The sequence below is a fragment of the Callithrix jacchus genome, chromosome 13 (assembly GCF_049354715.1).
Source record: "Callithrix jacchus isolate 240 chromosome 13, calJac240_pri, whole genome shotgun sequence".
In the NCBI taxonomy this organism is placed as follows: Eukaryota; Metazoa; Chordata; class Mammalia; order Primates; family Cebidae; genus Callithrix; species Callithrix jacchus.
In genome coordinates, this window is record NC_133514.1 from 24,540,117 (window position 1) to 24,565,892 (window position 25,776).

Consider the following 25,776-nt stretch of genomic DNA (forward strand, 5'->3'; position numbering starts at 1 on the left):
ACCTTTCTTTGTGTTATAGAAGGCTCACCCTGTAAGAGCTACAGCTCCTTTGTGTTCTAGATTTTGGTTGTTTCAACCAATGGGAGGTAGGCAGTGGATCAAAGGTGAGACCAATATATGGGGATGTTCTTTCCACCTCCCCCAGTCTGACACCAAAGATCACAGCTTCTTTGTGATACAGTACCTGTCTCTCCTTGTCCCTCAGGCCTGGGGTGGAGGTTAGCACTTAACTCCAGAGGGTACTCAACCACACTCTGTCAGTTTCCATTATTTAAATTCTTCTCAGTTACCACATTTGAGTGCATCATTTATTCCCTTACTAACAGCCGTACAGCCTGTCAATCTCAGTACAGTCTATTTTTTGCTGCACAGAAAAAAAAATACATGAAAGTTGTCCAGGCACGATGGCTCACGCTGTAATCCTAGAACTTTGGGAGGCTAAGGCAGGCAGATCATTGAGGTCAGGAGTTCCAGATAAGCCTGGCCAACATGGTGAAACCCAACCTATTCTAAAAGTACAAAAATTTGCTGGGTGTGGTGGCAGGCAACTGTAGTCCCAGCTACTCAGGAGGCTAAGGCAGGAGAATCACTTGAACCCAGGAGGCAGAGGCTGCAGTGAGCAGACATCACATCACTGCACTCCAGCCTGAACAACAGAGCAAGACTCTGTCTCAAAAAAAAAAAAAAAAGCCTACTAAATTCCTTATTTAGAAAGTCAATATTATCTTTATTTCTTTTAAAATAAAAAATAACAAAATTATATATAGCAAAACAATACGTAACAGTTATAGAGCAGAAACTTTGAAAACAGAGAGACAAAAACTTCCCATGATTACACCAATGAGCACAACCATTGTTATTTTAGTTTGTTTCCATCTTGTCTCTTTTTGTGTATTTTCTTTTTAGAGTTGAAATGATAGTCTACATACAATTTTGTGTTCTCATAAATATTCATTATGAACTTTTTTATGCCACTATACAGGCTTCAGATTTGTTTTATTAAATTAAAAATAAGTTTTTTGAGGCAGGATCTTACTCTGTTGTCCAGACTGCAGTGCAGTGGCATGGTCATTAGCTTGCTGTAGCCTCAAACTCCTGGGCTCAAGTGATCCTCCTGCCTCAGCCTCCCAAAGTGCTGGGCTTACCACGTACCCAGTCTAGAATAATTTTAAATATCTGCACAATATTCTATTTTGTAGGCATTCTATAATTCATTGAACCTTCCCCCTATTGCTAATTATGTAGGTGTTTTCTCGTTTTTCACTGGTATAACATACCATAAAGAACTTGGCTCATCTAGCATTTCCCTTATATTTTGTTGTTTTCTCTGGATAGGGCCCCAGAAGTAAAATTACATCAAAGAGTCAAACAGTTTGAAAAACTATGTGGCTGTGATTATTTTAAATACGTGCACAAATTATTTGATACTTCTTCTTTCAAGAAGTTAAGGCTAACCCCTACCCTTGAGTGTTGAGTGGACTTAGTATCTTAGTCCATTCTGGCTGCTATAATAAAATATCATAAACTAGGTAGCTTCTAAACAACAGAAATTTCTTTCTCACAATTCTGGAGACTGGGAAGTCTAGGATCAATCTGCTGGCAGATTTGATGTCTGGTGAAGGCCAGCTTTCTGGTTCCTCAAAAGTGCCTTTTACCTGCACTCTCACATAGTAGAAGGGAACGACACACTTGGTAGGGTCTCTTTTATAAGGGCATTAACTTCATTCCTGAGGGCTCCATCCTCAGGACCTAGTCATCTCCCAAAGGCTCTGATACTGTTCACCTGTGTCCACCCAAACCTCAACCAAATCATAGCTCCCATAATTCCCATGTATTGTGGGAGGGGCCCAGTGAGAGATAATTGAATCATGGGGGCCGTTTCCCCATGCTGTTCTTGTGGTAGTGAATAAATCTCACAAGATCTGAGGATTTTATAAGGGGAAATCCCCTTCACTTGGTTCTCATTCTTTCTTTGCCTGCCATCATGTAAGATGTGCCTTTCACCTTCTACCATGATTGTGAGTCCTCCCAGCCACAGTGGAGTCCATTAAACCTCTTTTTCTCTGTAAATTACCCAATCTTATGTATGTCCTTATCAGCAGTGTGAAAATGGACTAACACAGGCTGCACCCCTAAAAGCTGCCGTCATCTGGGAGTTAGGATTTCAACATACGAATTTTGGCAGGACACAAACAGTCAGACCATAGCACTTAGTGACTCACTTCTAATGAATAAAGTAAAGCAGAATTAATAGTGGGCGATTTGAAAGTCTAGTTCAAAAGAAGACCCCGTGGCTTCCTCCTCACCCTCACATCACTTGCCCTGTGAGAGGTTAGCTTTCCTGTCATGAGCAGCTCCATGGAGAGGGCCGTGTAGCAGAGGACGGGGTTGCCATGTGAGTGAGTTCCGGAAGTCCGTCCTTCAAACCTCATTCCTTTCGATGCCTCTGCTGCGAGTCAACAGCTTGACTGCACCCTGAGTGCAGTCCCTGACGAGAGACCCTGAGCCAGAATCACCCAGCAGAGCTGCTCCTGACTGATTCAGAAACTGTGTGAAATAATAAATGTCTGTTTTCTTAGGCTGCTGCAATTTGGCGTAATTTGCAATGCAGCGATAAACAATACTGCAACGTCGGAACTATGGTTTTGGAGCATTTGTTTAACTCGGTTCAAGCATGAGACACTTAATGGACAACCCGACTCAGTTAATCACAGCAAATTACTGCCACTTAAGGTATATCCAGAGAGCCAGTGAGGGACATAGGGCGGATGAACAGGGAGAGAAAAGAAGGGAGAAGAGAACAAGAGAGGAAAAAAGTAAGTTAGCAAGAGTGGGGCATGGGAAAGATGACTACATGACCTAGTTTTGCTTGGAGAGTCCCAGTTTGTAGCACGGTCTTGAGGTAATTGTGAATAGGGTCCCTTTTCACTTTCAGAACTGTCCTGGTTTGGATGATAAATTATATGACCCTAGATATAGGCCAATATCTCGGCCTTCCCCCAAGCCAGTTCTTTGCCTTAATATTCCGTCTTTCACGGCTGGGCGTAGTGGCTCTCGCCTGTAATCCCAGCACTTTGGGAAGCTAAGGAGAGCGGATCACGAGGTCAGGAGTTTGAGACCAGCCTGACCAACATGATGAAACGCCGTCTCTACTAAAAATACAAAAATTAGCCAGGCATGGTGGCACGCACTAGTCCCAGCTACTCATCATGCTGAGGCAGTAAAATCGCTTGAATCTGGGAGGCAGAGGTTGTAGTGTGCCAAGATCAGAACATTGCACCCCAGCCTGGGCGATAGAGTGAGTGAGATGCTGTCTCCGAAAAAATTCCATCTTTCCCTGATGCCTCATGCTGAGTCTACTCCAGCTCCATAGCACTTGCTCAGAGTCCTAAATTTTCCACCAAACCATAGTCTCACTGGCACCTCTTCCATGGCTTAGAAGTCACCTCTGTTTCCTTCCTAGTATTCTTGCATCATCGTAAGTAATTCACTATAGTGGTTTAAGAGCTTGGCTCAGGAATTAGGCAAACCTGGGTCTGAGTCTTGGTTTTATACTTATTGCTATATAACCTAGGGAAATTACTTAAGTTATTTATGCCTCAGCTGTAAGCTGGGGCATATATTATCTACTCTCTCAGGAATGTTGAGGATATTAATAAGACTATGTGCATAAACGCTTAGCATAGTGTCTAGCATATATGTATGTGTAGATATGCTATGCATTTTACATGCATAATATACATGATGACTATATGTTAGTTACTATCAGCATTTAGTATTCCTGAAAAAATCCATCTCATGGAAATGCTTTTTAGTTGTTGGGACATGCATTTTACTAGAAAACTCTCAAGTATGTCATTGTATTTATTTGTTTTAGTGTTAGGAGGCAGAAAAGGTTAGGAAATGTGTCAAGCAGTAAAGGAAAAGTCAAGCAAAGACTGTATTTACCCTTCAGGCTTCATCATATGCCTTACTTTGCTCATTCCTTCATTCATTGACTCACTTACACATTCATTCACTTATTTTTCAACAAATATATATTGGTTATCTATCAAACACCAGGCACTATGTTAAGCACAGGCTTAAACAATGCCTTTCAAAAACAAAAACAAAAACAAAAAAAACGCGTAAAGCTTTGTGTCCATTTCTTAAAGGAAAATCTCACATTTAAAAAAAAGCTGTTGTGTGGCACTACTAAGTAAGTAGTGGTTTGAAGCCAAATTTGCAAATTATATATATAGACATATGTGTTTTTCTGATGATCAAACCTTTCAAATTGGCTTTGAGCAACAGGAGTAATTTTCTGCTATAAAAAGGAATGTATTTTAGCTTTTGACCTAATGATTAAAAAAAAACTAAGAGTGGGAAAATGCAAATTATGTGAATATATAATTTGGCATCGGTGAGATATCAGCAGAAGGAACTGCTGACAGGAAGACAGTTTTTTTCTTTTTTAGCCGTAGGCATTCCTCATTTCTGTTTTTAGGAAATGGAAAACTAGTAGACAGAAATATCCCTGGGTACATGGACTACATATTTTACAGGCACAGCATAAAATATTTAATAAAACAAAAGAGATGCCTGAAAATCGAGACTTCAATAGATGAAGGTGCTCACAACAATTAAAATGCATCCTTTCTTCCCCCTCATGGAACAGGACAATGAAGTGAAGAGAAAATGCATAGGTTTGCTTTAAAGTATTTGGCTATATTTGTCAGATGAAATTTTGAAAAAGTTTCTTTTCACTGTTGTCATTCAACTTGAATAATGAGTACCACATTATATGCTTTGATAGCCCATGAATTCTTATCTTTATTTTAATCTTTACGGTCAAGTTAGCATTAATTACTAATAAACTGATTCTAAATGAATAGTATTATCATTTTAGGAATAAAAGTAATTAACAGTTACTAACTGTTTACTATGTGCTAAGTTCAGTGCTTTAAAGGCAATTTCCTATGTAGTTCTCACCACCACTCAAGGACACAGCTGCTGTCATGATCTCACTTACACATGAAAAAGCAGAGGGGTAAGTGTTACAACCTTGCTTAATTACAAACAAAGTTAGCAAAAGAGCCAAAATTTGAACTCGAGGAACCCTGACTCCAGAGCCTATGCTTACCCACCACACTATTCTGAATGGAAGGGCTTAACTAATTCACCTGTTTATTCAAATTTTCTAATTTGTTCTTTCTGAAATAGTTATGCCTGTTCAGATTCCACTTTTAGTCCTTGCCCATTTTCTCAATTATATGCAAGTCTCATTTAACTTTATAGTTATGCAAGTCCACACCTGTCTGAATGATACGCTGACTCATTCATTTAGTTGAAAGGTAGACTCCAAATTGATTTTTAAAAGGACATAGGAACCTAATTGAAAAAAAATTCATGAATCACCTTAATGAGGAATTGGTACCAGGAAATCAAGTACAGAGAACTTCAGACAATCTACTTTTGGAAAAGCACTACCAACTATATATTCATCTGGAATGAAAATGCCTCTCTAGCAAGACACTGTGTAACAATGAAGTACAAGAGGTGAAACCCATTTCAGTGACTTTTAAACATTTGTTTCTCATGCTTCTGGGTATGAAGACGATGATGTACATATTTATTACTGAAAAGTGAGGTTACCAGTATTCTTCCAGAATTAGGTAAATGAAAGACAAAGTGGACATCATTTGAGAATTCTTGCATAGTTTTCTTTGCAGCTGTTGTTCACCGTTTCCTTCCATAATTTGTTTCAAGACTAGCTGATCTATCACAATCATTTAGTCGTGGTCCACCACTCTGACATAACAGTTGAAGGTACGTTCCCTGTTCTTTAAACCCCTGTTTTTCTTTCCTAAACAGCTTCTGCTTCATGCAAAATAAAAACATTATAACATCTTGCTATTATCTATTTTACATCCATTTATATTCTGCTGGAGTTACACCCCTTTTAACGCAAACCTATTTGGAATTTCATTGTTGAGTCCCTAATCCTTATTGATGAATTCAAGAAATCGGATCAGGCAGTTCACCATAACTCCTTAAACATCAGTCTCTTGGAGTTTATCACTTTGTGGGTGACATGTTTGGTATCATGAGCATATTTACCATCTTAATATTCCTTCCTCCATTGTAAGTTTGAAAAAAATTAATATCTACTTCCATGTAATAGAAAATATTACACTTTCCCTTATCTGTTTCTTACCATCCTATATTTATTTAAACTCAGACACACTTGCACACTGGCCCAAATTTCCATATCCCAGGAAAGAATAGGCTATGTAGTTTTTGGAGCCCAGTGTAAAATGAAAGTGTAAAATGAAAATACAGGGCCATTTTTTTTTTAAAGCAGGAAATAGTGTGGTTTAAGGTATTAAATATAAAACTCTTTCCTTCTGTGGTCTGAGGATCTCAACTGGTCATAGTGTTTTTTATGTGCTATTTAATGTCATTCTAAGTCAATAAAATTTAAAAAAAATTATTAGTACGATGTTCTCACAGGCACTGGGGAGGAAAACAATAGTGTAATGTTTACTGTTTATATTGGGCAATGCCAGTTTTAAATGCAAATATCAGAACATTTAGCTCCTATGTGGAATCACTGAAATTACATAATTCATAACTCATAGCCCTGAGACCCCAACCTACAGTGGACAGGCAACCCCAAGGGTATTGCAACTTTTGTGCTAGAAGCCTTTAAATACTTGGATTAAAGATGAGTCAAAGAAAGTTTTGGCTGGGCACGGTGGCTCACGCCTGTAATCTCAGCACTTTGGGAGGCCGAGGTGGACAGGTCATGAAGTCAAGAGATAGAGACCATCCTGGCCAACATGGTGAAACCCCGTCTCTACTAAAAATACAAAAACTACCTGGGCATGGTGGTGCATGCCTGTAGTCCCAGCTACTTGGGAGGCTGAGACAGGAAAATCACTTGAACCTGGGAGGCAGAGGTTGCAGCGAGCTGAGATCGTGCCACTGGACTCCAGCCTGGTGTCAGAGCGAGACTCTGTCTCAAAAAAAAAAAAAAAAAAAAGATTTGCACCATGGCACTGCCAGCCTAGGGCAGAATGGCTTCCCATACTCTGCCTGAAGACTTTCTGGGTCACGGGTGCCCTACTCAACTTGCATCCACACCTGCACCCAGCCCCTGTTGGGGAATGGGGACTGGTGGCAGTAGCTGGACAGGGTGGGGAGGGTGAGGCCAGGCAAGGCAGAGGGTGGCCCAGAAAGGTGGGGAGGGAATGGGAAGGAGAGCCATGAGTCAGCAGAGGCTCTAATTGCCTGCACAAGCTCCATTGTCCCACTGACTTCATATACAAAAAACAAATTCAAAAAAACTTAAAAATTGTTAAGTATTTCAAAAGGGTGGCTGCAGGGGATTAAAACCCATGTGTGGGGTCCTTGTGACATGGGGCTGTGTGCAGCTGCACTGGTAACATGGCCATGAACCCAGCCCAACTGTATACAGGACTTAGTATTTAACCCAAGGAGGTGGGTATAAGCAAACATTGCTTTACAATAAAACAATGAAAAAAAACTCTTTTATTGTTTCTGTCAATGATTAATATATAACATTTAAAAATACCTACTTTACTTTTTTTATTGTACTTTAGATTCTGGGGTACATATGCAGATCATGCAGGATTGTTGCATAGGTACACACATGGCAATGTGGTTTGCTGCCTCCATCCCCCGTCACCTATATCTGGCATTTCTCCCCATGTTATCCCTCCCCAACCTCTCCACCGACCTGCTGTCCCTCCCTTGGCCTCCCCCACACAACACACCCCAGTGTGTGATGCTCCCCTCCCTGTGTCCATGTGTTCTCATTGTTCAACACTCACCTATGAGTGAGAACATGCGGTGTTTGATTTTCTGTTCTTGTTTCAGTTTGCTGGGAATGATGGTTTCCAGATCCATCCATGTCCATACAAAGGACACAAACTCACCACTTTTTATGGCTGCATAGTATTCCATGGTGTATATGTGCCTCATTTTCCTTGTCCAGTCTATCGTCGATGGGCATTTGGGTTGGTTCCAGGTCTTTGCTATTGTAAACAGTGCCGCTATGAACATACGTGTGCATGTAGCTTTATAATAGAATGATTTATAATCCTTTGGGTATATACCCAGTAATGAGATTGCTGGGTCAAATGGAATTTCTATTTCTCGGTCCTTGAGGAAGTGCCACACTGTCTTCCACAATGGTTGAGCTAGTTTAAATGTATGAGAAATGTCACTTTCATGAATATAAAAAAACTCTTAGGGAAATACAATTTTCCCTACTCTAACCGTATTCTACTCTATTGGTTAATAACAATAATGGTAATATTAGCTGAACACCCTTTGTGTTGGACATCGTGCTAGTCATTTTATATGAATTTATGTGATTTATCTCAACTATGTCCTATAACATGGAGTAAGTACAATTTTTAGCTCTATTTTATAGATGAAGAAGCTAACATAGAGAAGCCAATTTGTCCAAGACCAGAAAATGAAAAGAATGATCTATTTGAGTTTATTACAATAACATAGAATAATTTAATATAGGAAAACTGTAAAAATATGTTACCTCTGGAGGTCAAATTGGAAAAATGACATAATCATATAAGTGGATGCTTAAAGGTATTTGAGATGATTCAACACTTAGTCCTTTTTCTGGGTTTTCCAAATCCAGGAAACAAAGGATACCTTCTTAAACATGATAAAGTATTTGTTTCCTATCAACAGCAACATGTTAATTTGAAGCATTATAGAGATCATCCTATTAAAATAGAAATTCAAAGGATTTCTGCTGCCTCCATTAGGATTTTGTGCTCTTCTGGAAGCTATGATAAATGCAATAATACAGGAAATAGAAATAGAAGCAATAATGTAGTCAGGGCAAAGATATATTTGCCTTAGTTTGCATGTAATATGACTTTCCAGCAGAAAACCTAACAGAATCAGTTAAAAAACTTTCAGAACTACGAAGAGTTCAATTAAGTGCTGAACAAATAAAACCAGCTGTTTCTCTGTTTCTACCAGCAATAATCAGGTAGAAAATCTAATGGGAACATGTCCTTTTGTTTTTTGAAATGAAGTCTCACTTTGTCGCCCAGGCTGGACTGCAGTGGCACAATGTCGGCTCACTGCGCCCTCCGCCTCCCAGGTTCAAGCAATTCCCATACCTCAGCCTCCTGAGTAGCTGGGACTATAGGCAGCTGCTAACATGCCTGGCTAATTTTTGTATTTTCAGTGGAGAGGGAGTTTCGCCATATTGGCCAGGCTGGTCTCGAACTCGGGACCGTGTGATTCGCCCACCTTGGCCTCCCAAAGTGCCAGGATTACAGGTGTGAGCTACCACGTCTGGTCAAATGTCCATTCTTAAAAGCAACAATAGGGGTACATATTCTAGGAAAGACCATAATTGTAAGAAGCAGGCATGACCTGGATTATGAAACCCATAAATCTTGACTTGTAAGTAGAATATATAACTAAACTCAAATAATTATTGCTGAATGAAATGGAATAGTATAAAGGTGTTGCGATGGTTAATGTTATGTGTCCACTTGACTGGGTGGACCAGATATTTGGTGACCAGATATTTGATCAAACATTATTCTGGGTGTGTCTGTGAGGGTGTTTCTGGAGGAGTTTAACATTTAAATCGGTAAAGTAGATTGCTCTCCCTAACGTGGGTGGGCCAAATACAATCATTTTAAAGTCTGAATTCAGAGAACAAAAAGGCTGACTTTCTTCTGAGTAAGAGAATTCCTTTGCCCAACTGCTTTCAAGCTGAAATATCAGCTCTTGCTAGATTTTAAGCCTGCCAGCCTTTAGACTTGAACTACACCATTGGCTTTCCTGGTTCTCAGGTTTTAGGATTGAGAAAGGAAAGACAACATCTTACCTGAGTCTCCAGCCTGCCACCTCTCCCTGCACATATTGGGATTTGTCAGCCTTCATGATCACATGTGACAATTTCTTACAATAAACCTCTTTTTACATCCCATTGGTTCTGTTTCTCTGGAGAACCATAATACAAGTGTCAATCATTCCAAATTAATTTATAATTTTAACATGATTAAATAAAATCCCATTTGGAGAAGATAAAACAATTCTAACATTCATCTGAAAGGATAAACCAGTACAAATAGTATTTAAAACTTAAAAAGGAAGAATTTAAGTGTGGCTGTTGAAGAGGGAGGCATACTAGTCTTGCAGAATAGTCTTACAGATTAAAAAGGAATTAAAGCAATGTGGTTACAAGAATAGCCAGATAGTCCAAATTAAGAGAATAGTTTATTCATTTACATCCCCCAACCAAGGCATATGTTGAAATAGATTTAGGTATGTAAAAATCTTTTTAAACATTTAAAATATAGATTGCATTATATTTCGTGGCAAAAAGGAAGAATGATTCTGTAAACAGTGCTGGATAAGTTGGTTAAATATTTGTGGGTCAGACAAACTAGGTTCTCATTTTTTACTGTGTAACAAAATTAGTCCCAGGTGGATTTTAAGTTAAATGCAAAGAAAACAGAAACAATAAAATATATGACAGAATATTTATTAAATTGGAAGAGATATTGCTAAGTTTAAAGGCAGTAAGGAAATGGAAAATAAAAAGATCACATTTGAACACATAAAAATAAAAGCCACACACACACACACACACACACACACACGGAAATAAAACTGAAATAATACACTGGACGAATACTTGCAACTTATAGAACAGCCAAATGATCTGTATATTTGATATACAAAGAGTGAATGAGATTTCTTAAAATATATGCAAAAAAAGACAGATAATCCGCAAATAACAAAAATCTCAATGGTAAGCAAAAAATGTCAATAACAAAGGGATTTATTTCTAGCTTCTGTTAATAGTGGAATAGTTTGATTGGGCTAATCCTCTGATAAAAAACAAACAAATAACTAGGTAGTACACTTTCCCTATCATAACCAGAATACATGGGTTCAGGAATCAAAAGTAGGATGTAAGAATGGCTCCTCTAACTATTATATTTGTCTTAGTCTGTTTCTGCTGCTGTAAGAAAATGCCTTATACTGGGTAATTCATGAACAACAGAAATTTATTTCTCAGTTTTCAAGGCTGGGAAATCCCAGATCAAACAGATTAAATGTCTTGTGAGGGCTTGCTCTCTGCTTCCAATATGGCCTCTTCTTGTTGCTCTTCACCTGGAGGAAGGGGTGTACAGTGCCCCTGCACCTCTTTAACCAAGGCACTAATCTCATTCATGAGGGCTCCACTCTCATGACTTAATCACTTCCTAAAGGCCTCACTTCTTAATACTATCCCATTAGTGATTACATTTCAACATATAAATTTTGGGAGGTCACCAACCTTCAGACCAGAGCAACACTAATAACATACTTGCAGAATATTTGCTTCTTCTGGCATCCTTGAGCTCTGCCATTTCAGAGATCTGAGTCCTTATATGGAGTGTGATTCCACCATGAGACATAATGGTTCTATTGAATTGGAGAAAGATTTCCACTTGGCAGTTTCAGATTCCTTATGCTACTGAATCAACAGGCAGAAAGGTGGATTGTTCTTCTAGGTGGAGTGATTGATCCCTATTGCCAAGAGGAAACTGGGTTGCCTTTATACATTAGGGGCAAGGAGGACTATATGTGTAACTCAGGAGATAGTTTGGGGTGTATATTAGTACTCCATATGCAATAGAAAAGTTTAGTGGAAAAGCGCATAAACAAAACAAAACAAAAAAGGCAGGATAATTGAGGACTTGGACCTTTCAGAAGTGAGAGTTTCAATTACTCTACCAGGTTCTGGCTGAAGGTGGGTGAAATCAATGAATAGTAGAAAAAGGAAGCCATAGGTAACAGTTAGGACCTGGTGACCAATTGCAGAAAAAAGGGCTGTAGTCACTTTGCGTATTTCCTTTTTGCTTTTCATGTATATGTACTTATGTGTATATGCTCACATTTTCCTCTTGTTGGCTTCTTCCTATTAACAAAAATTTGATATGCAAGTTGCTAGAGGTTAAGTTTACAATTAGTCTTTAGGCAACAGAATATCCAGTGGAACTGTGATGGATTCTGAAGGGCCATTAATATAACCACAGCACTGTATGAAATGATTGTTGCATCTCCTCATTTTGAAGATGGCAAGTATCCTGTTAGGTGAAATGTAGAGTTATTATTGTACAGCATTCAAGTGTGTGTAGAAGGTATATATGGACAGTGAGTACTCAAAGGGGCAGACTATGCTGTTTATTGATTTCCTTTGAGCTCCAAATTCACCATTTTTTCGCCTACTTTGTAATAAATGAAGAAGGATTTTGTAAAAATGTCACCTTTGCTAGCCAGCCTAGTGTTAAAGCTTGTCAGTAGAGGGTTCTGGAGGGACACTGGAGGAGGAAGGGATTTTCCTTTGCTGGTTCTGGTATGCTCACTCTCTAGGCTCTTGTAGGGCACACTCCACCCCCCACCACCATGCATGCTTATTCCCTGTGTGGTTTCTTCCATGCTGCAGGTTGCAACTTTTCTCCAGTGTTCAGCTGGAGATAGGGATGGTGTATCTGGGATTTCCCACACAGTATGGCCCTGCACACCAAACCAGGCCACTGCTCCCCACATCTTTTCAGCCCTAGAATCCCAGGGCCATCCTCCAACTATACTGGGCTCCTACAGAGGGCTGCTTTTCCAGATTCCAGTTCCAGTGGTGCCCAGACACCATCAGCTCCCTCTGACATGCAGTGAGTTCACCCTGATAATTAAGACTCCACTTTCATTGGATGGCTTCCCTGGTATCCCAGAAACTTCTAGCAACTCCCACTTGCAAGGCACATCAGTAACTTTCCACCATCCAGTGAACCAAAGTTGTGCCCTTTCCAAAGACATCTGGATTTCAGCTCTAGGGAGGGGAATGCTCTATATTGGGAGCTCTATCTCAGTCTTAGCCATAATACTGGCTCCTCATATCTGCTACTCTTTTGTTAAAATATCTTCAACTTTCACTAGTCAATTTGCCATTATTCCAATCATTTCTCACATTAAACTTTCCCTGATTAAATCAGTGTGGTTTTTGTCTCCTAACTGGACCCCAACTAATACATCTGGTAATACTCCTTGCCCTGATATCATTTTGTCTGATCTTAATATAATCGCTCCAGTTTCTTACTAGTGTTTACGTGGTATCTTTTTTCTCTATCATTTTACATAAACGCTATCCATGTCTTTATATATAAAAGGCATAGTTTCTACACAGAAGATAATCTTCATTAAAAATTGGTAACATTTGAGTTTTAGTTGGAATGTTTAGTGAACTTACATTTAATCTAATTATTAATTTGGTTGAATTTATGTAATCACTTTGCTATTTTATTCTATTTGTTGTACCCATTTTTTAATTTCCTACTTTCCTGCCTTACAGGTTAGCTATTTTAAAAAAAATATTACATTTTTAACTCACTTATGGTTCTATGGGTCTCAGTATTTATTAACTGAATTAACACTAGTCCATTGTGCCTACAATGTAATCTTATAACAGTATACTTCTATTTACCCCTTTCTGTCCTTTGCGATATTATCAAATATTTCAGTGATAATCTCAGCAATGCATTATTTTCATTTTAAAGAGTCAATTGCCTTTTTCTTGGATATGGAGTCTGCTCTGTTGCCTAGGCTGGAGTGCAATGGCATGATCTTAGCTTACTGCAACCTCCACCTCAATCAAGCGATTCTTGTGCCTGGGCCTCCCAAGTAGGTAGGTTACAGGTGTGCACCACCATGCCCAGCTAATTTTTGTATTTTTAGTAGAGAAGGGGTTTCACCATGTTGATCAGGCTGGTCTTGAATTCCTGACCTCTGGTGATCCATTCACCTCAGTCCTCCAGGTACTGGGATTACAGCATGAGCTACCACACCTGGCCTCATTTGCCTTTCTATATGCTTAAGGGAAAACACTGTATATTTACTAAACATTTATAATTTATGTGATGAACTTTATTATTTTGTATACATCAAAATTTCTGGCTAGTTTCATTCCCCAACTGCCTAAAGTAGTTCTTTAAATTTTCTTGTGTACAGGTCTGCTGATTACATTCTTCCTGATAATATTTATCTGAAGGTGTCTGTATATAACCATTATTTTAAAAGGCTATTTTACTGCATATACTATTCTAGCTTGACATTTATTTCCACCCTTTAAGACATTATCAATTATTTTATGTTCTCCATTGTTACTGATGAGAAGTCGGCACTTATTCTTATCATTACCCTGGTATTTATCTTTTGCCGCTGAATTTTTTTTTTTTTTTCTTTCTAGCAATTTAACTAGGATATGACCAGATGTAGGTTTGTTTGTTAAACTTCTTGAAGCTCTGGCTTATACATTTCTTAAAATTTGGGAAGAATTTTGGCTAGTACTTTTTCAATTTTTCTTTTACTCTCCCTCCCTCTTCCCCTCTGCTTGATCTCCAATGACACTTACAGTTGTCTGTTTTATATGGTTCCATAGATCACTAAGACACTATTCTTTTCTTTTTCTCAGTGGTGTTTCTTTTTGTGCATCAGTTTGGATAGCTTGCACTTCCCTGCCTTTAAGTTTACTGATAATTTCTTCTGTCTCCAATCTTCTATTAGGCTCATACAATGAATTTTAATTTCAAATATTGTATTTTTCAATTCTAAAATTTTCATTTTTCTGTCTGTAATTATGGTCTCCTTTCCTGTTCTGCTATTAATTTTACTTAAACCCTTGAACATGTTTATAATAGTTCTTAAAGTTTTTATTCACTAATTCAAATATGTGGGTCACCTCTGGGCCTGTTTCTTTGAATGACTTTCTCCCCTGGCTAAGGGTCACGTTTTCCTGCTTAGCCTATATAATATTGGCTTACTTTATAGTGGATGTTGTGGATACTACACTGTTGACAATAGGAGTTTGCTGTCTTCCTATAGTTTTGTTCTGGCAGGTAGCTGGCAGTACTGATAGGATAGCATGATCCTGTCAAGGCTTAGTTTAGGATAGGTCAAGAGTTATCTTTACTTTAGAGCTACAGTAAAGCTGTGACCTTTATTTAATTCTTCGATTGTTCAGTGAGCCCTTCACACACTGGCTGACTTGAACTCTGATGGCTCCCAACACTATGTGACCTCCAGTGACTGTTTTTTTCCATGCCCCATGACGTCTTGCCTTGCTTATGTACAGCTTCATAATCAGTCAGACTTAAGAGTACCCCTATGCAGATTTTTGGTGCTTCTTTTCTGCACAGCTCCCCATCCCTGGTACTATGTCCCTCAAATTTCAGCTACCTGAGCTATTCTTAACTCTGGTCCCATTTCTGCCAACCCATGCAACTCTTTTTTGTCTGAGCTCCACTTACTTTTGCTGCAGTTTGGAAAGCCCTCCCAGGAAGAAAGCCAGTGAATGCAGAGGTCACCACATAGTTTTCCCTTCTTTCAAGGATCAAAGCCCTGAATTATTTGTTGTACAATATTGTATTGTTTATGGTAGAAGTTTAACAGACATGACTCTCCAACAGAGGTTTTGATTTCAGCAACTGTTTATTTCTAGAAATTCTATCTCATAAGTATATCTGTTTAAACCCTAGTTTTCTCATTTTGTATACCCATTTTTGAAATTTCAGTTAATTTCACACATAGCTCTTCTGTATTTTGCATTCAGTTCCAACATCTGCATTCTTTGCAGTCTAAATTTATTGTTGCTGTTGATTTTCACTTAATAGAGGCTAGCTTTATCTGGATTTGGTAGAATTCTTTAAAAGTTTATGCTTGATTATCATCTAAGACTCTTTTGGGATAGTTTCTTCTTCATCTGGTGTGTGTATGTGTACACTAATCTCAGGAACTTTTGGGAATCCCTTAAAATTTTTAACTCAGAAGAGGGGGTCCAATTCAGGTCTTCTCCCTCACTGCTGCGTCAAAGCTCAGTGTGCTCACATACTGTCAGTATAGAACCCTGGCTTCAGGGAAATATCTCCTCTCCATAAAGCCCACAGGCTCCCAACCATTCTAGTTCCAACCATCTGTGAACTCTGTTGCTCTAGCTGGGGATACTCACCTTATATGGTCTGGTTCTTGCTGATTTCTGGCAAGTCCAATTCAGGCTCTAAACTGATAGTTTCCACTCCTGGCTACTTGGGGCTCAGCTCTTAGATTTTTAAAAGATTATTTTTATCCCTTTCTGGTTTTGTTTTTTCATTTTTGAAGGGATAAAAATCACTGGAGACTAGAAATGGTTCAGTGTATGTTGTATTTGGAGTTTAGCTACTGTGGAGCAGAAATTAACCTAAGCTTTTAAAACATTACATATATGGGAGCAAAACACATGTGTTAATTTGATAATCAGTCATGTGACAAAAATAAAAGGCAATAAATATCCCTATCTGAATTACTAATATACATCTTTATGTGGCAATTTATCGCTATGAGAAACTGAATTATTAGCATAATTTATTTAGCATTTTCCATTTGCTTAATTTACTTCTCAGTCCAAATACTAAAGGATACTTTCCATTGGCTGAATCTTTGTAAATTTTAGAAAAACATACTTAAGTTGATAAATTAAGGCTGACATTTGGCTATTCTTTAATAGGCTGAAAATCAAGCAAATCCTATTCCTTTATTTGTTCATTTTGCAGTAAGTCTTGACATCACCTTCTCCTCTTTCTTAAATTTGCTTACTTAGCAGGGTACAATGCAGTTTTCATGTGCAATCTGATTTCAAAAGAATCTTTGTGACAGCTAATCTTCTGTACACTCACTGTAATTAAATATTACAGCACAAATGGTATGTAAGTTACTCACTTTCTTGAGAACTTCTTACACCAAAGAGCAATGACACAAAAAAGTATAGATTTTCAGAGTGCTTTTTATAGATTTTTCAGCTTGAATGTTTAACTCTTATAGCACCTAGAGCTTGCAAAAGCATGATATAGCATAGACTCAAAATATCTTTACTGTCTTTTAATCTGTACTAAACTCTCATTTTACCTCAGTTTAAAATCTGCTAGCAGACTAATCTGCTTACCTTTTTTTAAATTTTTTTATTTTTGAGACAGAGTCTCGCTCTGTCACCCAGGTTGGAATGCAGTGGCATGATCTCGGCTCACTGCAACCTCTGCCTCCTTGGTTCAAGCAATTCTTCTGCCTCAGCCTCCCGAGTAGCTGGGATTATAGGTATGTGCCACCATGCCCAGATAATTTTTTGGTATTTTTAGTAGAGATGGGGTTTTACCATATTACCCAGGCTGGTCTTGAACTCCTGACCTTGTGATCTGCCCACCTTGGCCACCCACAGTGTTGGGATTACAGGCGTGAACCACTGCACTTGGCCTAATCTGCTTACCTTTAAGCTACTTGCTTCATTCCTAAAACGTATGCATATAGGAAATGCCATACTGAATTAGATTAATAATCAAGTTCAGTTGTCTCTGATGGTAAATGTGACCAGAATATACTGTGTCAGAGAGTATGGCTGCCATCTTTACCTTTTTTAACCCAGTAACTGATTCCCACTGATGTTCCTTGATCAATTAATTCCTTCTCCAGTCCTACCATACAAGCCTAAACTGCGTGGTAGCTCCACAAATTTACAATCACCATTCTACTTTTATTTTTTCTTCAAACCATCTCTTCCCACTTCAAGAAGTAGTCTACTTCTAGATTTGGTGAATATATTCACCCAATACATGATCTTCATGATTTATTCCCACTTTTACCAGACTGGGATCCTAAGTTTTAAAAATGTGCTTTTCTTAAAAAGTAAACATAAGAAATGTTAACTTACTATTGTAAGTTAATAGCTATAGTAAGTAGGATAATAACGAGTATATTTTGAAACATTTTTAGGTGTGGTCTTAGTAAATTGATACCTACAAAATTAATACTCCATTAAGTCACATATAAACTTTCTGAAAAGGTTTCCAGTACCAACGACCACAGTTCTGCAATTTAGTAATTCCTATAATATACTTTGAGTGTCTTTATAGCTCTGTGATTTACTTACCCACAAAGGTGTTGATGAGATAAATGTCACTGGTATGTTGCCTCAGAGGAGGGAATAAGATCAAAAGAGGTTTAGTAACCAATAAGATGTCCAAATCCAAAGTTTGAAGGTAACATTTTCAGAAAGTCATTATTAGTTCATAGATACATATGAAAGCCAAATACAGTGTTTCTTGATTCAAGGGCAGGAATATTTATTTTAAGATAATATAAGAATGCAAGACAGGTTGCTTTACAATTTATAATAAGAACAGTAAATTGGAAGTTAAGCTAAATAAATTTCTTACTATGAAATGATTCTGAAAAGTACCATAAACTGTTTATCATGTATGCCTTCTGTAAAAAGTTTAATGTTAATTTTAAGTATAACTTAATTTTTCCAAAGAACAGTCTGTAGAAGGAAACACTGACAATAACAGCATACATGTAGTTAGTACATATTATTTTCAAATCATTAATAAATTTTAAATTGATATAAGCCACAATTCAGTGAGATATTTTTATCACTCATTTTATAGATGATACAGTTCAAGAGTGATAATATGAAAGGCATCACTGTAATTTACCACTTTCTTTTCTATTTTAATTGATCAGAATATTTATTTATTTACATTTTAATATTATGTTGCAGTCTTACAAATGTTTTCATCCACTCACTCTGATAAGCAATAAGGAATAAAATAAAGATTGCATATGTACTATGGTATTATTCCTTGGGAGAATGACAGAATTATAAAGGATTTTAATGGGGCAATTTAATTTTTACACTATATTTGCAGGATTTTCCAGGTATGGAAGAAAGTATAACTTACAGTCAAGAATTAAAGGAAACTGCATCTTTTTCAATTACTTTAGGTACCAAATCATATTGAGAACATTCAGTGTAAGGTAAAATAGACCTGGGGTATGTTATATGAGTGGGTAGGCATTTCATTTCATAAATCAATTAAATCAACTTTCAAAGCAGGTGAAATTTAATTATTATACTATATGGGATCCTTGTACTTATGAATAATATATTCTCAAATTATTGTAATAAATAATATCAGATAAAGAATGTAAAAAGTCTAACATACAAAATTAATACTAATAGTAACATCTTCTTGGAAATAACATTACTTTTATAAATAAGCTGATGCAGATCAATTTCACATTTAATAACTTATAAAAACAAAGTCAGTGCTATTTTTATATGTAAAAGCAAAGTAATAGTTGGAGTGTATGTAACTTACATTAAATATGTCTTATAAAGGAAGATAAATGAACTTCCACATGCAATATGTAAATATATTGATTTAGATTAATTGTTCTATTTTTGTATAGTATCCTTGTATAACCTAAGCATTTTTAATTGAATAAATTTCTATTAAGGATTATCAAATTGTTTTTCTATGTAAAAATATAATTTTGTTGTGATTCAACAGAAAGGTTTTATTTTCCCTTTTAAGACATATTTTTTTGAAATAATAAATTATATTTAAATTATTATTACTGGCTGTTTAGCATCACTTTTGCATGTGGTCCTTTTGCAAGAAGGAAAATATTAGCTTCTACTTAATATATATATATCAGTCTTCTAAACCATTTTATATTAGTCTTTTACAATACTCATTTGATGCTAGACATATATTAACAATATGCAATAAGTTACAGCGTGTAAGACATTATTTTTACTAGTTTTATTAACATGTACCACCTACAATTAGGAGTAGCTTCAACGTTTAAGAAGATAATGACAAGGACAATGATTACCATTACAACTACCACTGCTTCTACTATGAACACATGACTTTTGGGGAGAAAAATTCTACACTTTAAATTTTCTTACTGTATACATAAAAGAATAACAGACATTCTGTTGACTTTGGCAAATGAACAAAAATTTTTAAAAACTTTATACAAGTCAAACAACATATGTTAATTAAGTACTTTTAAAAGTTAAAAGTACATGTAAACAATTGTTTTATAGAGTAGCTTAATTTCTATTTGTTTTCAAAATCATCTCAATGTAATTAAAAACTGGGCAAATAACAGGAATTTAATAACAATTCTAAAGGTCTTATAAATCTCAAGCAATATTCATCTGCAAAAATAAGTTCACAGTCCAAAACCAAAGAAAATACGATGTTTGTTTTTAGGCGATCAACATTCCATGAATTAAAAACTATTTTGAAATGAGGCAATTTCTAATAAATAAATAAATAAATAATATTGAAAGTACCTACGTACATATGTACTACATATGTAGTCACTGGAAGTATCTACATACTTCTGAAGGGAATGAAAAAGTGCAGAGTTCAGCAAATCAAGGCAAAAACTCAACTTGATTTTATATATATAACATTTGTAGTATCAAGATGCATTTTATCTGTTTTATGTTTAAGAATTCAGTTCCAGGAAAAAATATCAACTTCACAGCATTCACCTTTTCCTTCATTCTTTACTTGTTCTGATCTCAGACCTGCTTTCCACTCTGAAAATTTTGCTTCTGGTTATTTGCCAGATAGTAATCCTTTAAACTTTGTTTTAGGAGTATCTAATTAAAAAAAGTAACACAAAAGCCATATTTATTTAGGATATAATTCTGAGGTGATGGCATTAATCAAATATTCTTATAACATGAAACAGTAAGGAATTCAATAAAAATACCCACATAAAATATAAGACACAAATACTTAAAAGCTGAGTGTTTTGTTTAGTAATTGGGCTAATCCTCAGTCTTAGGCTTAGAAAAAGGTAGCCACTTCCAGGTATGGCTCTGTGCACTATTAGAATCAATAGTGCCAGTGTGATACTACTACGAGCTGGTCAGGAACACTATCTGTGTGGAATAGTCCTACTTTTTTTGTTGTTTAATTTAAGAATTCAAAAAGTAGTTTAAAAGTCCTTAAAATGGAGATTAGGAAGACCTGACTTCTTTTGTTAACTCACCTACAACAGTTACCACCTTAAAAAATAAATAAGCCTGCTTGCCTCTAAACATTTTAGACGAATACTTCCCAAAATGGGTTCCATAAAACACTAGATCTCAAACCTAATCTGCAAAATGCTGAATACTGCCATTTCCTTTTAGCGACACAAAATGAATAGTAGCATATTACGATCAATACCCTCTATGGGGAAGAAACTTATTTAACCACTTTTATTATCTTTCTTAAACTTGATTAAGCAACTCTTTTTTTTTTTTTTAAAGATTGATGTGCTGAGGAACCACTTTGGGAAACATCGCTCTCTCTCTCTCTCTCTCTCTCCCTCTCCCTCCCTCTCTCTCTCTCTCTCTCTCTCTCTCTCTCTCTATATATATATATATATATATATATATATATATATATATACACACACACACACACACACACACACACACGCTTCAAGCTTGAGAAAAACAGCAGGAAACATAAATGTGAATATACTTGCAAGCATTTTAAAATAAACAATAAAATCTCCATTGCAAAAATCTAACTAATCAAAACCCCAAACTGACCAAAATTTTATAGCTACACTTGACTTTTGAAAGAAAAAAAAAAAAACCTTATTTGGAGATTGGAAATATGTCTGGCACATTTCTTTGGATCATAAATAATAGATAGTATGTGATAAAGAATAATAAGATGCAATAAATTGGAAGTAATAAATAAGATAGAATGAAGCTTAAATCCTGGGTTTCCGCTGACTAGCAAGTTATCCTAGACAAGGTACTTGTTAAACACTGATTTTTCTCTGCTGTTTAAATGGGATATCTGTGAGAATTAAATGAGATACTACCTGTGGAAGAACACTTAACATAGTGCCAGCCAACTAAAATAACTAAAAAAATAAGCTGTTATTTTCTGTGGATGCTCAGAATCACAATCCTAAAAAACAGTAACAAATATTCTTTGGGTGCTAGTTATCCTATATTTAAAAATTCCAATTTGGATTTCTTACATTGGGTCTGCTCACATACAAAACTTTATATTTAACTTAAAATCTGTCAATCAAGATGCTCTAATGACCTAAAAATTAAAAATAAATTAGATAATTCTATTTCTTTCAGCTATTTTCTAAACATTATAACAGAAAAATAAATTATGATTCCTATTGTTATTGAATATATTTAGACAAATAGAAGTGAACATACTTATCTGCTATGAAGTTCCTTCTTCAGGCAGGATTTGAAAGTGGGATACTTCTGGACTGTTTTATAACCCTGTAAAATAGAACAGCAAAGTGTGCAAATGTACAGAAAGACAAATACAGTGTGATTTCACTTATATGTGGAATCTAAATAGTCAAACGCATACAAATGGAGAGTAGAATGTTAGTTACTCGAGGGCTGGGAATTGGGGAGGAGAGGGAGAAGTTGACCAAAGGATACAAAGTTTCAGTTAGACAGGAGGAATATGTTTTTCAGATCTATTGCATAGCAAGGTGATCACAGTTAGAAATCACATATTTCATATTTTAAAACTGCTTTTAAAAAGCACACTTAAAATGTTCTCACAACAACAAAATAAGTATGCGAGCTGATGGATTTGTTAATAAGTTTAATATAGTCTTTTCACTACATATATATGTCAAAACATCATATTTACCCCATAAATACATATTTGTATACTATTATTTGTTGATTAAAAATAAAAAATGTGCAAATGCAAATAAAATGTTAAAGGCCACAGGTATGCAATAAATAAATAAAAATAAAAACACAACCATCAAGAGAGCAATAGTGTCACACATTTGTACCATAGTTTATATTTAATTTGATCTTGCTACTCTAAAATTTTTGAGGCAAAATAAATCATTTTCATACGTTGTTTCAGGTACTTCTGGCATCATCTAAGATGTTAACAGCTAACCACTAGGTGGCAGTTAAGTACACAGCATCTTTACTCACGCAGCTTGGACTTAAAAGTCATTAAAAATCTTTAAAATCATTGTCTAAGATGAATCTTGAATTTTTGTATATATAACCTTTTCTCTTTTAAAATGTATAACACTGGCTGGTGTGGTGGCTCACGCCTGTAATCCCAACATTTTGGGAGGTCGAGGCAGGCAGATTACTTGAGGCTAGAAGTTTCAGACCAGCCTGGCTAACATAATGAAACCTCGTCTCTACTAAAAATGCAAAGAAGTAGTCCCGGTGTGGTGGTGCCTGCCTGTAATTCCAGCCACTCAGTAGTCTGAGGCAAGAGAACTGCTTGAACCCGGGAGGCAAAGGTTGCAGTGAGCCAAGATCGCACCACTGTACTCCAGCCTGGGCGACAGAGCAAGACTCCGTCTCAAAAAAAAAAAAAAAGTATAAAACTTAAGGATATTCTTTCTTGACAGAGGGAATATTGAATATTCTAGCTCTTACTTTTAATAGATTTTTTTTCTCTTCTTCTATTTGTGGATATTCATAATACATTAGATACGTACACATTTATTCATACTGTATTTCTAGCTTTAAAATATGTTTTTTGGGGGGAAAATCACTGAATTTCAGGTAATTATATTTTTACTATAAGATTTCAATAGACAAAAAAATGTTAACTTATTTTTCATATTAAAAAGTACTGACTAGGCAGTGACTTAAGGGCCTCAAGTTGCCTAGAGGAAATCTGTCTCATCTAAAATGAGGAATAGTGGCCAGGTCAGTGTCTCATGCCTGTAATCTTTGTACTTTGGGAGGTCAAGGCAGGAGAATTGCTTGAGTCCAGGAGTTCAACACCAGCCAGGGCAACAGTCCAGAGTCATTTTTTAATTTTTAATCTATAAATAATAGTATATAAATATGTATTTATGGGGTAAATGTGATGTTTTGATATAGCAGAATGATTATATCAAACTTATTAACAAATCCATCAGCTCACACACTTATTTTGCTGGGAGGACATTCTAAATGCACTTTTAAAAAGCAGTTTTGGTTGTTACTTTAAAAAAAAATTATAAATTATGCCCAGGCATGGTGGCATGCACCTATAGTCCCAGCTACTTGGGAGGCTGAAGCAGGAGGCTCACTTGAGCCCAGCAGTTCTAGGCTGCAGTGAGCTGTGGTCATGCCTCTGCACTCCAGCCTGGGTGGCAGAGTAAGACTCTGTCTCTAAAGGAATAAATAAAATAAAATAAAATGACAAATAGTGATATTTATTTGTATAGTAACAAGTCTGAAAAGCTAACATGCAGACTAAATTTTCTGAAAACATTTGGCAACGCATTTCCTCCATAAACTAGGATGAAGACATTAGATTAATTGAATATGAAAATAAATTATTATAAGGTCAAACTGATTTTACATTTTTTTAAAAAGCATTCTCTTTTATCACCTCAAGAAATGTTTTTCTTAAGGGCACTAAGGCCTATGTTTTTTTTCTTTTCAAATAAAGCATTCATGTTTATATCCTTAAGAAATCAAGGTAAGTTATTTCTCAACTTAGATGGATTTATTTCCCTCAGACTTTAAAAGGATATCAATAGGTCTAAAATGTGTAGGTTTACCCGGAATCCTCTATGGAGTCTGTCTTTCATAATTCCAATAAATTCTTTATAACTTAATTGATCATCTTTGTCAACATCAAAAATCTTGAAGACAGTATTCACCAAATGTGGTGAAAGTCTGAGTCCAGTAGCTACATAGACGGCACGCTTAAATTCATCTAGATAAATGTTGCATAGGAAAAGAACAGACTGTTATATTTTTATAATATGTGTTAATTACCAGAAAGGTTGTAAAAAGGTTGTTTTCTAAATGTGAATCATGATCTGTTGTAACACATGACTTTTCATTAATCATGCTGTCTTTTAGGTAACACATATTTTGGGGGTTTAAATGAAAAGAGCCAAGCAGCTCAGGTTAATAATGCATGCATATTCAATAAATGTTTAATGAGCACCTACTATTGGTGACAGATACTTCAGAAGTTACTAAGATGAATAGGTTTTCAAGAAACTTACAGTTCAGATGGGAGATGAGACCCTTGCCCATTGCAGGGCCACAATGCACAGGGCCACACAAAATGTACCAATAAAGTGCTATGAAAATCTGGAGATGAGTGATCACTGCTGTGTGTAGCATAGAGCAGGGAGAGAAAGGCAGTGGTTAGGAAAAGGCTGTGATTTTTGTCTTTGAGCTGAATGCAAAAGGATAATTTCAGCTCATAGAGATGACAGAAATGGTAGATGAGATGACATGAATGAACTAAGGTATGCGGGGAGGTGGGAGGGCACAAAACATGTTCAGAAAGCAGTGAATCTGGTCTGGGTGGAGCTGGGAACATCTAGTATCTGGAGAATCTCTGCACAAAGACTCTGAGGCAGGGAGCCAGAACATTCTTCAATAGGCAACTGGAAAATGTAAGTTTTCCACTGCAGATGTGTCATAGAAAAGTTACTTTTTTAAGAAAAATTATTCTGTCAGGTGAGTACGAAACATCAAAGTGGAAAGTAGCTAGTAGCAGGATTGCCACTTTGGTGACTACAGGAATATTCCTTTTAAGAGGCAATAATTTGAATAAAGATACTTGTGGTAGCAAAAAGGGATGGACGTATTTTTAGCGCCTGCAAGACAGGTGATACCATCAATTTTTTTTTCCATTTCTCAGTTCTAAAAAAAGAACAACTTTTCCATTCTAACCCAGTAACCAGATATTGATTCGTTTCTTTACACACTGATTAGGTTTATCATGGCAGTAAAGGCTGGCCTGTAGAGGTGGAGTTCCCAAAGGTTTTGGCTTTAAAACACTACAATGGGTTGAGAAGATGCCTTATTTGAACATCTAGACTACAGGAAGGGTAAAACATAACATTTTTTGGGTTTCTCTTATT

At 36.4% G+C, this 25,776-nt stretch overlaps 1 protein-coding gene across 10 annotated transcripts in view; it reads right to left on the reverse strand.

Moving 5' to 3' along the window:
- Nucleotides 1–18,163: 18,163 nt before the first annotated feature.
- The window catches only part of MICU3 (mitochondrial calcium uptake 3), an 86,799-nt gene continuing 79,186 nt past the window's right edge, over nt 18,164–25,776 (reverse strand). For 6 of the 10 annotated variants that reach the window (XM_078347422.1, XM_035270211.3, XM_008979236.5 and 3 more), the window contains 3 exons: nt 24,451–24,608; nt 22,112–22,180; nt 18,164–20,530 (listed from right to left, as the gene is read on the reverse strand). In XM_078347422.1, coding sequence (XP_078203548.1) covers nt 22,112–22,180; nt 24,451–24,608 — 227 coding nt within the window. In that variant the 3' untranslated portion in view covers nt 18,164–20,530. The remainder of the gene's footprint in view (nt 20,531–22,111; nt 22,181–24,450; nt 24,609–25,776) is intronic. The other 4 variants (XR_013525570.1, XR_013525569.1, XR_013525571.1 and 1 more) reach the window with 1 other exon arrangement.